The following is a 15485-nucleotide window of genomic DNA, read 5'->3' as shown; positions in this document are numbered from 1 at the left end:
CCCCTTTTCACTTGTGTTTCTTGATTTGCATAGTGTATCATATGGTGTCCCTTATTGAATTAATAGCACTTGCCTAATTAGATTGATAGGTGAAAGATGGAGGCATAAAGAGTAGTATATATAATTTTAGAATTTTTAAATTGCAGTTAATCTAAAGTTTCCTTTTGTAGAATTAGCAATATTCTTTTAGCTGAATACCACAATAAAAATCTTGTATATTTAAAAGCCGTATGTGTATTTCTCGTAATGAACACATCTGAGTTTGGGGATATTAAGCAAAAAAAGTACAAAACTTTTTTAGGAGAACTTTAAATTAGTATAGCATATATTAAAACCTTTTTATCAAATAGAAATATAACCAGAGGTCATTTAAAGTATATTTTGTATTCTGGTACACCATCACTGAAAAAACAGACTTCAGTATGTCATCATCTTTCCTCATCTTTTTGTATTTTTCTGAAGGAAACAGGTGGTTGTAGTCATATGGTATTTATTTAAGGTTTGTATATAGATCTAACTCTCAGATATATGAACAATCTGAAACGCTTATAATGCTTTTGTGTTTTCCATGTGTAGGCAGAAGGAGAAGACAGCTTGAAGAAGATGCAGCTGATGGAGCTCGCAATTTTGAATGGCACCTACCGAGATGCCAACATTAAATCACGTAAGAATGAGAACTGACCTGAGGGTGGTGCTCTCTAAGCTGTTTTTGTCAACTAGCCTCTCTCCTTTTGGCATCAGAATATATGAATAATTAGAGCTGATATGAAGAGTTGAAGTAAATGTGTCATTTACTATGGGACCAATGGCCCTATTTTTGATGCTTTCATTAATTACAACTCTCTTGGTATTAATGTTAAGATCCTATGCTTCAGATGAAATTTTATCCTTCAGATCTAAGAATTTCAAGAATTTAAGGCTTCCAGCTGATGTTATATTTATCCAAAAGAAAAAATTGTGAAAGCTTTTTAAAAAAAGTTTTATACGTGGATGAAATGATCCTTCTATTGAATTCTTTTTTTGCTTGCATGTTTCCCTTCCAGTATTTTTCTCTATTGAGTTCATACATGAGTTCACAGAGATCAGTGGGTAGTAACTATTTGCAATCTTTTTTTTTTTAGGGATATGGGAATGATTTTATAAATTACAAATGATTTTTCATATTATTGCAGTGATATGAAATTTATATTTTGAGACAACTTAAGGTTTACACACACCATTGTTATGAACATGGTAGCATATTTAAATTACTAATTCAGAAACAATACAATTTTAAAATTTCAGCCAACTTTCAAAATGTAGACAACCCAGTTGGTGAAAGAAATTGCTTTACAAGTAGTTCAGAATGTGAGTATATCATTTTGAGTTATAAATTTAGAAAGAGGACTCTGTATTCTTAAGATTTGGGTAATTCATATATATATACCTAATGGTTACTTCCCTGACTTAATATAATGAAAATTACTCTTTAATTTGAAGCTGAAGTTTCACTTTGAAAATATACCAAAACTGTGTTTCTGTGGACTCCAGTTACGCATTTTTTTTGGTAACATCCTTTAATGCAAGTGTCATTCTTGTGTGTCTGTGTGCACCTTTTTCTCATGAAACCTTAAAGACAAATTCCAAACACACAAACAAATACAACATTTTAACAGTCTCAGTGAGGGGGTATGTGTGTGTGTTTGTTTGTTTGTTTTACAATGGCTTTTGAATTTTTGTACATTTTAATCACATTGGGAAGGGGGAAAAGCTGATTGCATTTGATTGGTATGCTTTGACATTTTTGTGTGATCAGTGCATGTACTAATGATTTCCTTTTATTTTTCTTCTTTCTTGCTTTTCTTTTCTTTTTTCTATTCCTCTCTCATTTTCCCATATTTTATACTGCTGTCCCTGTACTTCTTTCTAAATTTCTTTGCTTACTGTAGCAGCCCTTGCCTTTTCTCTTGCAGCAACAGCCCAAGCTGCTCCAAGGATCATTACTGGGCCTGCGCCTGTTCTTCCTCCAGCTGCCCTTCGTACTCCTACGCCAGCTGGTCCTACCATAATGCCTTTGATCAGACAAATACAGACCGCTGTCATGCCAAACGGAACTCCTCACCCCACTGCTGCAATAGTCCCTCCAGGGCCTGAGGCTGGGTTAATCTACACACCCTATGAATACCCGTACACGTTGGCACCAGCTACATCGATTCTTGAGTACCCTATTGAACCCAGTGGTGTATTAGGTAAGTTCTTTTCCTTCAGTGGTTAATGACATTCTTCATGAATTTGCTGCCTTAGGCCTTGAAATGATTTTTATCAATTTTAGGGAGGCAAAATAAATTTCCGTTAGGAAAGACTAAAAAGATTATTTCAGTTTAACAGTTCCCTTGTTAAATAACTGCTCCTTAGTTTTATTTAGATTCACTTGGTTGTGATAGTTTCTATGTGAATTTTGAAAAGGAAATACTTTTCAGTGTTTGACATTACTGAAGTTGTTGTTGACTTTTATTTTAGGTCCCAACCCCACTGCCCTATTGCTTTTGGGAAGCTCCACTTCCCAAAGTTGTATTTTTGTCTCACTCATTTACTTGGCAGCTAAAATTTTTTTAACTTCTGTGTGAAAATATTTTCAGAATTTTATAAAATGTGTATTAATTGTGTTTTTAAATGTTTGTGATCACTTAAAATAGGGCCAGATTCATAGTTACATCCTTTAGGATTTTCAGTTTTTGTTTTTTGAATTTCTAGTTATCATTAAACTTGAGAAATAATTCTCTAATTCCAGTAGTACAGTGTGGCATGGATAAGTAAATACTAAGTTACTGATTTCAGAGTCACACTGAAAGCTGAAATTAAGTTCATACTATAAACGCTTAGTTTTACATGAACAAAAAAATGTGTGCTCGAAAAAGACATTATTGATGCCTTTTTTTTATAGAGTGGATTGAAATGCCAGTCATGCCTGATATTTCAGCCCATTGACTTGCTGGATGAAGGACTAGAATACAGCAGCTGTTATAACACGACCAGTCAATGTGGAACAAACTGTTTCCGTGCAACCCCTTTGTTTTACCAGACAGAATTGAATACTTTTTTTCCTGAATTGTATATGACCTTGGTGCTGCATGCATGCTGTTGACTTTTAGAACTTGGATCTTTTAAAGTTTTTTCCCTCCCTAGCCATTAATAACTGATTTATAAAAGTTGAAAATATTTAATGAACTGAATTTAAGATTTAAACTTGAAAATTCATTGTTCAATTAAAGCCACAGCACTCTGTATGTTATCTGTGTGTGTGCATGCACTCAGGTGCCTTTTGTTTTATGAACAAATACATTTTGTTGTATATGCTTTATGTCTAAGTCATTGTACATAGTAATATAGGTCAGCCGTACCACAGAGCTGTTGATGAGAGGCTTGTCTCTGTTGCACATTTCTCGAAGCGTTTTTAAAATAACATGTAACCTATAACCTTATTTAAGTTTTCCTTTCTATTAATACTCTGTCCTATGGCCCATGCATGCTCCTTCTTCCCTTCTCCCCCAGAACTCCTCTCTGCTGCACCCACAGCATCTGTTCCCGAGGAGTTAGGACTTTTGACTTCCTACTGGGCTGGGGCTCTTAACCACCAGCTGTCATCCAGGACTTTCAGTGCAAGATCTCCCTGGTTTTGCCATGTTAATTTGACTTGTGTATAATTAGTTATCTAAAATGAAAAAGGGGTGATGGACCAGTTTACTGCATAGAAAAAATGAGAAACATTGCTAAGCAATTCATTTCTTACTGTGAAGTAACATGTCTTTTGTTTGGGGAAATTTTTAATTATGAAATCTTAATTATTATTAGACTGGCAAAATTAAGAGCAAAATATACAAACACCTAATTAACATGCATAAGGTGATTAATAATGAGTCCTAAATGAAAAAGAATTATCTATTATGTTGAATGTTATTTTTTATTTTGCTACCTAAGCAGTAAAACATGATATTTACCCCTTGGAGAACTGAGGAAATTACTTAAAATTGCCGAATTACAATAAATTTGCACACAGATAACATGCATGCTATATATAAAGTCTCACATTAAATTATTTTAAAATAAGCATTGCCCTTCAAAACAGATGCAGACATGTGTGTTGGTGGTAGTGAGGAGATTGGTATTAGCATCAGATCTTCATTGATGACTAATTTTTAATTCCCTTCCTTTTATCTTTAGGTATGGCTTTCCCAACGAAAGGCTAAGAATTCAAGATCGGTCTTAACTGAACTCTCATCAGATCTGAATTTAACAAATGCTTAGTCTCAGCAGCCTCCGGGGAAAAAGCTTAGCCTAGCAGTCAGTGGCTTACTTGCACTTTTTGCACATAGATATAAAGTAAAATCATGTTATTAATTTGGTTTCATCTGTAATATCACAAAGTAATGGTAATTTATAAAGGAGTGTATAGTAGTGTACTGACTGCTAAGTGTACTATACTGTTTGCTTTACTAATCACCTAATTCATTGCAGTTCATACTTATTGACTCAGAGTTTAAAACCACAGTCTGTAGGCTTTAAGAATTGCTTTCAAACCTTTTTAAAGTAACCAACTCTGGAAGTGGTCTTAAGGTTAGTAAATAATTGTCAGTATTAAATATGGCATTATTTAGTTCTGCTGGAAGAAAGGCACTTCAGTGAATATGTGACTAGTAAAGCTCAAATATGTTTGCATCTAATAGAGTTCATGAAATACTGTAACTTGAGGACTGTAAATGAATGAATAAGATAGGTTAAGGCCAACGTGTTTGAAATGAATGCAATATTAATAGATGCATATATGTGACATATTACAATTAATTTTAAAACTACTGTGCCTTAACATGTTTCTTAAACTTTTGTAGTAAATGAATATTTGAAATCCATTTTGATAAACCTGCTGTTAATGTTTTCCCCTCCTTATGTATGTTTTCTAACTTTGTCTTGGTAATTGCAATTTAACTAGGTGCGGTGGCTACTAAAGTTCGAAGGCACGATATGCGTGTCCATCCTTACCAAAGGATTGTGACCGCAGACCGAGGTTAGTTTAGTTCTGCAGTTCTTGTTTATAAGAAATACATTGGGTGTCCATAGAACACCACACCTGATCAAAAATGTAACTGCTTACCTACATACTGTTTCCTTTCCTTTTCTAAACTCATTTGTAATGATTGACAGGTTTAAGGGTTGGGGGTTTTTTGTCATTGTTTTTTGTTTTGTTTTGTTTTGTTTTGTTTTGTTTTGTTGTTTTGGTTTTTCCTCCCTTCATATTTTAACTTATTAAATTTTCTATTATTATGTACTATGATTTATTCCTACTAAAACATAAACTAGTTGTTTTGGGGAGCTATTAAATTTTTTATGTTGCCTTAACTATTTTTTAGTAATAACTTTTGCTAAAACTTTCCTTTTATTGTTCTAAAATTTTTGGTTGGTATGGCAAAATGAATTGAATGGACGGTGCTTTAATGAGAGGAGTAAAGGAATATATGCCTCCTGTGTACTTTTCGGAGAAAATTGAAGATTTAGTTTCCATTTTTTTCTTTATTATAAAACAGTTGAGCCACTGTATAAGCATGAGGGTGTATATGTCAAGTACTTAGCTGAAATCAACAAAGTCAGGACTGTGAAGATATTATTCATGTAGTGGGTTTTTTTAAATCAATTAGAAGATCAGCTCCCTCTTATTCTTTTATTATCTTGCCAAAATGAATCCCTTTGAGTTTTATTATTTGCTGCTAAAATACATTATTTGAAGGTATATTATCTCCTGAAGTTCTGTGGTATATGAGATCCAGTTGTTTTGGATATCCTTTTTGACTAACCTGTGACTGGAAAATAAGTCTTCATTTTTCTCCTTTTCAATATTTGTAATTTGTGTCCTGTATATGCCCTTGGACCCTTTTATAAATTATTTATACTTTAAAGAGGAGGTATTTTCAGTTTATTGACATTGAATTATTTTCTAAGTTTTTAAACCACAGGGATCTCCAGCATGGTAGCAAAGGATTTTTAAAAATCTATCATGGCACATTTATTACCTAGTAATTAAATTTGCCAAAGACACTAAATTTTAGTACAGAAAAATGTGATATACTTTGTATTTTTACATTTTCTATGAATTTATGAGACATACCTGGTTCAGATAGTTCCTTGAATACTCTTGATAAATCCTGACCACATCTGTTGTCCACATTTAGAAATGTAATGCCTTTTCAAAGGCATTAGTAAGATTTACCTAGCATCTTACCTGAGAAAAGAGCCTTGCAGATTTTTAACTGCTACATACATAATTTGTAGTGACTATTGCATGAACAGAATCAATCCCAAGCTCAGCGATTATCTGTAATTATAGTTGTTCTTGCAGGTGTACCATACTCCAGCATAGGTACCTCCCTTCCTGGATCAGGGAAGGGGGGTAGTCACTTTGGGGGGAAGTCACTTTGAGTTTACAGAAATGGGGTCCCATGAACAATCTCATGAATAATTTGAAGTTTATTCATACTTGTAATGTCTAAAAAATATTTGAAAGTAGTTTTGTTTCTGATAAATTTCCTTTCCCTGTATCCATCCTCTTCAGGAGATTTCTCATAATTTCAACAGTTATTATTGACTTACTTAATGCCCTAGTGCCTTCAGAGAGTTGAAAATATTAGAGGAAGATTTTATTGCATTTGGAAAATGTCAGTACATTCCATGCATGGCATTTTTGTAGTTACATGTGTTTGGATTAGTTCTATCACTGTTTTTATTCATAGTGCAATGTCAGCAAACCGAATTTTTTTTTTAAGTAATCATATACTTGTTACTATCACCATATGCACTCATTGGGTCTAAGGGAGATGTCTAAGTCCTTTCATTTAAATTATTTTATAATACTACTGTTTTCTCTATTTTTGAGGTTTCTGTTTATTTTTAAAGATCTTTTAAAGAAAAAATTATTACATTCAGTTGATGCAAGGAGAAAGCCCTTGGACATATAACCATGTAATTCTATGTGATCATTTAGAGTACTACATGGTTGACAAATACATAGTTCTTTACCTAAACCCATCTCTAAACATTTTGAAACTGGATTTGAAGCTTATAAAAGGCCAATCGACCCTATAGTTGCAATGAACTGCAAATGGTTTTTCACAGTTGCCATACCTGTGTGTACTGTAGGTGGCCTTGACTTGGCAGAGGATATATTCTAGGTATACTGGTATATATAAATGGTAGTTTGTTTTGTTTATATATTCCACACTCAATGAAACATAATTTTTTGGGCTAATGATTTTACAAAATCTCTGACAGATAATTTGTACAAGGAGACTTGAACAATTTTAATCAAAATTTTAATATTAAAAATGCTTTAATAACCCATATTTTGGAACACCTGTGAAGAAGTAGTATGGCTATATCATGGTAAATATTTATTTTCTCCTTTTGGAACAGCATTTTTCATTTAAATAAAGTTCTACTTTGTTTTAAGAAATTCAGGGAAGATTTGAGCACATTGAAGATACAGTATATTTGTGGTATTTATACACTATCCTAAGTAATAGACTGTAGAGAACATTTTCATCAGATGAAGATAATAAATCAGGCCATCAGGTAGATCATTTAAACTCTGAACTTTACACCTACTGAGTTTTGACTTATGAAATGGCACAGAATCTGACTTTGCACTGAATATCTTTTCATTCACATCTCCTCTGCCTTAGTCACAATGGCAACAGTACAGAAAATTCTATCAAACCTCAGAATATAGTAGAAATTATTAAAGCTGTTGAATGAGTCTTAAAAATTATACTACTGTTAAGTGGACCAAGTTTGGTGAAGCAGAGTGTGACAAGGGTTGATTAAGGAACGAACAAGTCAAGGACGTTGGAAATGATAACTTTTCCACTTGAGAACTACTTTATGTTTTACTGTAATTTTTAAAAGTTTTTTTTTGTTATTTTGCAAAAGAAAATAGTATTTTACAGGTGGCTTCTTTTAAACTATAAAATATAAAGCAGGAATGTATATGAAATGTCAGATTATATTGTATTTGCAGAGTATTAGCTTTGAAATTGAATAAAGAAAGCTGTTTGTAGTTTTAAAATGCCTTTTGGTATCAATTAGAAATTTCTTCTATTTTTTGATGTACTTAGAGCTCTTTTGAGGTATAGAATTTTAAATGGCAGGATTTTACAGTGTTTACATGCAAGTACATTTTATAAGTGTTCTATATGTGTAAAATAGTATTTTCAACTGGAAAGTGTTGGTCAGTGCAAAAAGCCCTGGCCTTTTTCTAGTTCCCATGATGTTGCCTACACTGCTAGACTACAGTATTGCTTTGTATCATGAGGCCAAGAAACTCTGTGTTGTTTGTAAATAGAATAATTGAAAAAGCAATAAACATTTATTGAACAAAAGAAACTTTGGCCCAGAGTTTATGTCAAACCAAATTGTTCATAGAAATTCAAATTTCTTTAGATTCCATTTCTGTTAATCATCAGTTATTAATAATCACATCATCATTAATAGCTGCTTTAATGCTTGCATCTGAGAGAATACTAATGCTTAATAGCAGTCAGATACTGATAACTGCACTGACTGTTCAAAATTCTGTATATGAAATCTATTCATTGTTTTCCAATTTCCTTCATTGACTGCTACTAACTATTAGTTGTTAGTTGTATTTTATTTCTATTTTTTTCCCCGTTAACCAGTTTTTTTTATTTTTTTATTTTTTTGTGGGAGTGGGCTCTTCTTCATTTGTTCAAATCATGATATGAAATTGTCATGATTTTAATTGTATTCTGTAGATGGTGTCAATCAGTTTGTCAGAATTAAACATGCTTTTTTTATTAGTTGTGATTAGTTTTTCATGTTGTCATTAAGCCGTCACTAGCTGAAACTAATCTCTTCTCTATCTTTTCTTTTCTTTTTTTTGTTTTGTTTTTTGTTTCTAACCACCCAGCCGCCACCGGCAACTAACCTATGACCTTCTGACCTCTGAACTCTTCACCCAATGATGACCTGACCATGCCTGCCTGCTGATCAGTTAACTGGTAATCGCCTTTGCTTGCCTGTCGTCAGTGCAGCGAGCTGAGGCACTTGTCCGTTCGTCTTACCATCTAACCAAACAAAAGACAAAGAAATTGTTGTTCTCCAACTCGGCCCCCCCCCCCCATTTGGGTGAAAGTGGTTCTAGCACCTGCACTGAATAGTAGTAAAGCAATAAGGCCCAACTCATCCCACAGCACTGATCATCTCTCAGTATCCCACCCTAAGCGAACGGTAAGAAGGCCTCTCTTTAAGAAGGGAGACATAGCCCTCAACTACTTGATGACAGAGGCAGTTACTGTGAGAGACTTCTAGGAATCTTTTTCTTCTTATAGTGAAGTCAAAGCTCTCTGAATGTACTGTGTGATGATGCATCATGCATGAACCTTTGGTCAGGGATGTCATGGTGAAGTGATTTCAAAAAGTATTCAAAATTTGATATGCTGTTTAGTCACTACAGTGCCCTCAAAGGGCAAAAGTTGCAGCCTTTTTTATATTGCCTGCCAAAATTTGAAGTATTAGAAGAAAAGTGTGCCATGAGAGAAAAACTTAACAAGGAGTTTTGAAAAGTAATGCAAAGAACAAAACTGCAACACTATTTTTAAAAAGATGAATATCTGAGTGAAAATTACTTAAACTTTATTTTACACCTCCTTAAAAAATATATGAGAACAAGGTACATGCATTATGTGTCACATTACTGGGCAAACTGTTCAAATATTTTTTTTAAACCTCCCTGTATAGAAAAAAAAAAAATCATTAAGGATGTAAAAGCCATGCTTGCCTATTTGCTGTATACATGTAATGAAATTGTAGATAAAGTGTAGTGCATTGAAACAAATGAACAAAAAGTAGATACTTTTACTATACAAGGGTGCTGGTGCAGAAAAAAAAATATATATTTTTGGAAATGTAGCATTTTATACTTTCAAGTGTTATAAAAAAAGAAAAAGAACAAAGAAACCCTTTATTTCATTAAATGATTTTTTCTGGTGGTTGTCAAGAAACAAAAGACCAAAAGAGCCTTTTTGTCTTTCTTTTTTATTTTTTAAGTATTGGAATAAGTCTAAAGAAAAGAAAGTGCCTTATTTTCCTTCATGGTCATTTAGTCAAGTGTCTTGTAAGATCAGCTCCTCCCTTGGAATAAAAGTTAATGCATGTTATTCAGTCGCCCAGTATGTGAATGAAGATAGGAGAGGAGCCAAATGAGTTGATGGTTTTAATTTTATGATTTGTGCCACATTATTTTGATGCAAATTTGCCAAATCTGATACTGTGAAAAAATTTGATAACTTTTCTAATGTCTGACTAGTTAGTTTTAAAACATCATTCTTTTAAAAATCATCATTGAGTACTTTGGGTTATTACAGTCTTCATTGTTAGCCCAAAGGATTCTGAGATAGAAATTATGTAAGATCTGAACATCAGATCAGAAATTACAGACAAAGTAGAGCTTTATTCTATTTGGAGAAGGGGGATACATTGACTGTTTTCTTAATTTGGAGATAATAGTATACCTAGCAGACTTTTTCACAAAATAAAGCTTGTGATTTTCATTCTGGAAAACAGTATTTTGTAGTAACCCAAATTTAATCAAATTTCTTTATATCATACCAGCCTACTGTGTGGTTCATCTTTCTGCTGGCTTTAATAACTGTTCCTCCTTCCATACACACCTTTTTTGTCCCCTTTTTTAACTTTAAAAGAATGTGAAAAACTAGCATCATTGTGTATGTAAACACTCAACTACGTTTCAGTTTAAGCTTCCAGTTTCTCATGAAGGTCAGCCAGTTTTGTAGTTGAAACAATATTTGTGCAAAACCTACATCTAAACACTTGAGGAAATAATCATTAACTGTTCAGTACCAGACGTGGCAAATCTCAAGTGGCAGTGAACTTCCAGCTCATCAACTCGTTCCCTCTCCCATACCTTCGCAGCTTCACAGTAAAGGTCAGCAGGAAGCGCAGTTTGCATCTTCATGGTGACCTCTCCATTATCTTGTTTTTCACTTGGAACCGTTTTCAGTTTATTTACTATGCAATAGACAGTCATTCTTTTGTACTCAGCTAGCTTTGGTTTAATGTGCCACTGCTTTGTCTTTCTGTTACACATACAATTGTTTTTGATTTATTTACAATATATGCTGTGCCATTTTGATTTTATTGTGTTTGGTTGGTTGAATAAATTTGCGACACTCAAACACTTGAGGTGATAGTTAAAAATAATACCAGTATTTGATCCAGTTTCATCTCAACTGTGTAATACCTGGACATTTTAGATGTTTATCAAAGGTCTTTTATGGGAAAGAAAGCAAATGTATGAAATAATAAGTGTGTGACATTTATAAGTAATGTTGGCTCAGAACAAACTTTTGAAAACTTAGTTGACAATTTTTTGGATTAACAAAACAAAAAGCATGACTTTTGAAATCTCTGAATGCCTTGGTTCTCAGTATTATCATTCTTTATTGAATTTATTTCTTATTAAAGTATGTAGTTTTTAAGACTTTTTTCTGACAGTATTATGTAATTTTTTAGTGTGGGTAGATGGGAGTGTCGCTTGTATGTTATTGTACTGCTGACATGTATTTTTTGTCTATTCTTTATTACCTTAGTAGTTTCATGCTTTGTATGTACCATAACCAACCTATTGCCTATGAGAAACATGTAAGATAATGTATTTACAGCCATTGTTACAAGTTTATAATGTATTTTTCTATCTTGTTTTATATGTATGTTATATAACATTCAAAAAGAATTTTTTTCTTGATTGAGAAAAGGATACAAAATGCAAAATTCACAATTTTGATAACTGAAAATTGCCAATTGTTTTGCAGTACTTTATTATACTGGGTGTCTTGTCTTTTTTGGGCTTTTAGTTAGCTAATGAATGAATACATTAGACACTTTGGGTTTTAGTTGGGATTTTACATAGCTTGCATTTTAATTCTTTGGTTCTTTGCTGTTTCTATTAACCCATAGCATTATTTTAATAAATGTTATAATACCAACCTACTAACTCTGGACTATGTCTGTTTATTAACCTTTACATGTTTAATTAAAATAAACAAACAAAGACAAAAGAATGTAAAGTCTTGAGTTACTGGACTAACCCTGAAGAACGTGACCACAGATAACATAGCGTGACTCGTTTTTATGTTGTTTGTCAGCTGACAGTTCTGCACACTACTGTTAAAATGGCTTTGGTTATTCTAGTCTTTTACCTTGGGGGATAGGTGCCAGTAGACATGGGAACAAAGTAGCATTTGTTTAAAGCACTCTTCTAGTCATGCCACTTGCCTTTCAGCATCTGCCTTACTAATTGCACACTTTATTTTTCCTTCTCCAAAGTAATCACTGTCTGCTCACAGCAATATAGAGTAAAGAGATTCATTGTGATGTGTACTCTGAGATACCAGTTTGATTCGTTGTTGAACCATTTGGTTTATTTCTGTAAGTAAGTGTTTTTATGGTCCTGTTGTAAAGCAAAAATGGGGTGACATTTTACCTGTATTAGGTTTCTGTTTTAGCTTAACATTTTCCTGTTGTGAAGTGTCCACCTTGTTTAGCCAGCCGCTCTTACTAAAGAAACTGAACATAGGTAAGGCCAGAGGCAGACGGGGTCCGTTTTTCGTGACATTTCAAAGTAAGTGATGCATGACCACAGTGCAATCCTCCAGCTCTTTCCTCCTCAAGCCTCCTGTGCATTATGGAGTTTTTCTCAGGTGGTTTTTCTCTCTCACCCATTTCCCAAACAAGACTATAACATTGATAAAAGAAGTTTAGGAGAAAAGAACGCTGAGATTTGAAGGGTTTATATGTGATTAATTTCTTGCATGTAAATCAGTTTTAAGATTTCTTATTCTCATGCTTTTCTTGGCTGCAAATGAACCTCTAATTATGACTTAATTAGTTTAACTCTTGGTGTGTGTTTTTATGTCACAATCTGATAATTGCCTTTTTGTGAAACACTTCTGCATATGGAAAAATTTCTCAGGATGAATTTTTACATTTGTAAATATTTGTTTATTTTTGTAAATTTTATTTATTTAGAGTTCTATAAGTTTGGGCTGCACGGAGTTATATATAGTAAAATCATAACTACTAATATGCTCCTAACCAATCAAACCATCAAAGTATTCTCAATTTCATATATGAATGTGCATTTATGAAATTCATAGAATACCAATAACTGGTTTAATCCTCATTGGTCCCTATTAGATCCATGTAAGCAAATATAATCATTTCTGTGATAGAAACAGGCAGTAAATATTGTTAGGTAGACAAATCTTTGATATACTACTATCTGTAACAATTCCTTTTGCCATAGCAAGTTTGTGTGTTCCGTGCAAGTGTAAAGATGTCTGTCAGACTGCTAATACACAAATTGTCATGGTACTGTCACTTAAATTGGAAAATTTCTATGCAGTTTACTGTTTTCTAAAGCCTATGAATGCAGTCTCATCTCATTTTTAGTGAAAAGTACTTTATGTATAATTACATTATATTGTCACCTTTTATGTTGGAAATGTTGTACAGAACAGTTTAAAAGGTGAAATAGTATTATAGACCTTACTTTTATACAGGTTGGATAGTATTAAATGTAGAACCACTGAATTCCTGGAATGGTAAAATTCTGGAATCAGTTTATTGTTTGATACTATTACTTGATAAAGTGATTTAAAATTGAGCGTTCAGTCCAGAGTTAGTGAAATTAATGTACTTGGTTAAGTGTTTTGTTTTGTTTTTGTATTTTTCCTTTAGGCAAAATGTCAGGGTAAAACAGCATAAAAGTAAATATCTGCACACATCCTGGTGCATTAGCTCAATGCATGATTAGTCTACTTGAGGGGACGGGAAACACCCTGTCCATAAAACAAAGATTGTGTGTTCATACACAAGATAGATATTTGGTTAAGGCTAAGTACTACATAAATGTAAAAGATTTAATTTCTTAATGCACAAAATGCAAGAGGTAGGTTTAAACGAAATTACTCTTTGCGAAATTGAATCATTTCAGTCAAGTCCAACACTGACATCTCATGTGTGACATTTTTAAGATTCAGGGGTTTTTTGTTTGGTTGGTGGTTTGGTTTTCCATGTTCCTTGATAACAATGTTTGTTACACTGTTCCCCATTTTTTGGTAGAATGAAACATTGCCAAATTATAATCCATTGCTTAACAACAATTACTGTCAGAAAACATCTTAGACTCAAATAACTTCCTATATTGTCATAAATCCTTTAATATCTTTATTTAAAGTGATAATAGTTTAACATTTAATGGACAGTACTATTTTATAAATACTCATGATACATGTAATTTTGTCTGTAGTTGCTTTAATGTAGAATTATCTAAATTGTTACATTTTGAAAAGCCTTAACAAAATTACATGCACAGTTGGTACTCAATGCTGAATCAAACTGGTTAACCTAAACACAGTACTCTCCTTTCTCTGTTTTCTGCTGCACTAATTACCAGGATTTGGGAGAGAAGAAGGCATTAATTCATGATAGGTAGAAATGAAAGAGGTGCAGCATTACCCAATATTGACTTCACATTACTTATTTGCTATCCTTTCTTTACAAGACATCACCACATTGTGGGAAGATCTTGGCTCTGGGTTAAAATTAACATATCTTTTAAACAGTGCTATTGAGAAATTTTGATTACCAAATAAAGCTTCTGTGGTGTATGATAGTGCTATGTGTAAAACATTTAGAAATTGTGGACATTGTGTATATGTATATTGGAATAGGTGTTCCCAGGTCACATGTAAACAGAGAACTGCAAATGACTGTACACGAAGTGCAATAAACCAACTGGAAAAAGTATATATGTGCGTAATCCTCTCAACAATACTGCTTATTTCTCCCAAAAAATTCATGCGTATTATCCACAAAAATGCATGTCTGTGTGTGTGTGTGTGTGTGTGTGTGTGAGAGAGAGAGAGAGAGAGAGAGATCAAACTCACCACCTCATGCTTGCCAGGCAGGCACTTTGCCACTGTGCTATATGCTCGGCTCAGAAATGCCCTTCTTTCTATTGAAGCTTTTAACACTAAACATTTAACAACTTGACAATCTAGAGTTCCAGCATCATTTAAGTAAAATATAATCTTTGTTTTCGTTTCAGTGGTATAAAGGAAATCAGCATTTTTAGTGTTGTTTAGTTGAGCTGTATATCTGTGTATTAGCCTTTTCTAATTATTGTAAAGAAAGTGATACTGTTTTTATGTGCTTTTAAATATAAGCAAACAGTGCTGACCAAATTATGATCTCATCTCCATGTAGGAAGCTCTCATATCACCAGTGCATTAAACAAGGTAGAATTGGTAAAACAATTGTTTCCAGTAGCTTGAGATATCTAAGATTTGTCTTGACACCCAAATGTTTATGGCTTCTTGCACCATTACTTCTCGGTCCTTAATGCTTTTTTCCTCATTCTG

The 15485-nt window shown here is 33.2% G+C and overlaps 1 protein-coding gene across 6 annotated transcripts in view; it reads left to right on the top strand.

Annotated features, from left to right (window-relative positions):
- Qki (QKI, KH domain containing RNA binding) overlaps positions 1 to 14871 on the top strand; it is a 149848-nt gene extending 134977 nt beyond the window's left edge. The window contains exons 5-8 of one of the 6 annotated variants that reach the window (XR_010041974.1): positions 577 to 664; positions 1929 to 2228; positions 4201 to 5041; positions 8951 to 14871. Coding sequence is in view for 5 of the 6 variants with exons in the window: in XM_063233091.1 (XP_063089161.1) it covers positions 577 to 664; positions 1929 to 2228; positions 4967 to 5041; positions 8951 to 8967 (480 nt within the window). In the remaining variant the exon portion in view is untranslated. Of the gene's footprint in view, positions 1 to 576; positions 665 to 1928; positions 2229 to 2923; positions 3854 to 4200; positions 8407 to 8950 lie in introns of those variants that run through there. The other 5 variants (XM_063233091.1, XM_063233089.1, XM_063233093.1 and 2 more) reach the window with 5 other exon arrangements.
- The last annotated feature ends 614 nt before the right edge of the window (positions 14872 to 15485 follow it).

The sequence above is a fragment of the Cavia porcellus genome, unplaced genomic scaffold (genome assembly GCF_034190915.1).
Source record: "Cavia porcellus strain 051 isolate PalLab524CR breed Dunkin Hartley unplaced genomic scaffold, mCavPor4.1 scaffold_22, whole genome shotgun sequence".
Lineage (NCBI taxonomy): Eukaryota > Metazoa > Chordata > Mammalia > Rodentia > Caviidae > Cavia > Cavia porcellus.
Note: the sequence above shows the minus strand (reverse complement) of the source record. Positions and strands in the feature narration are given on the sequence as shown.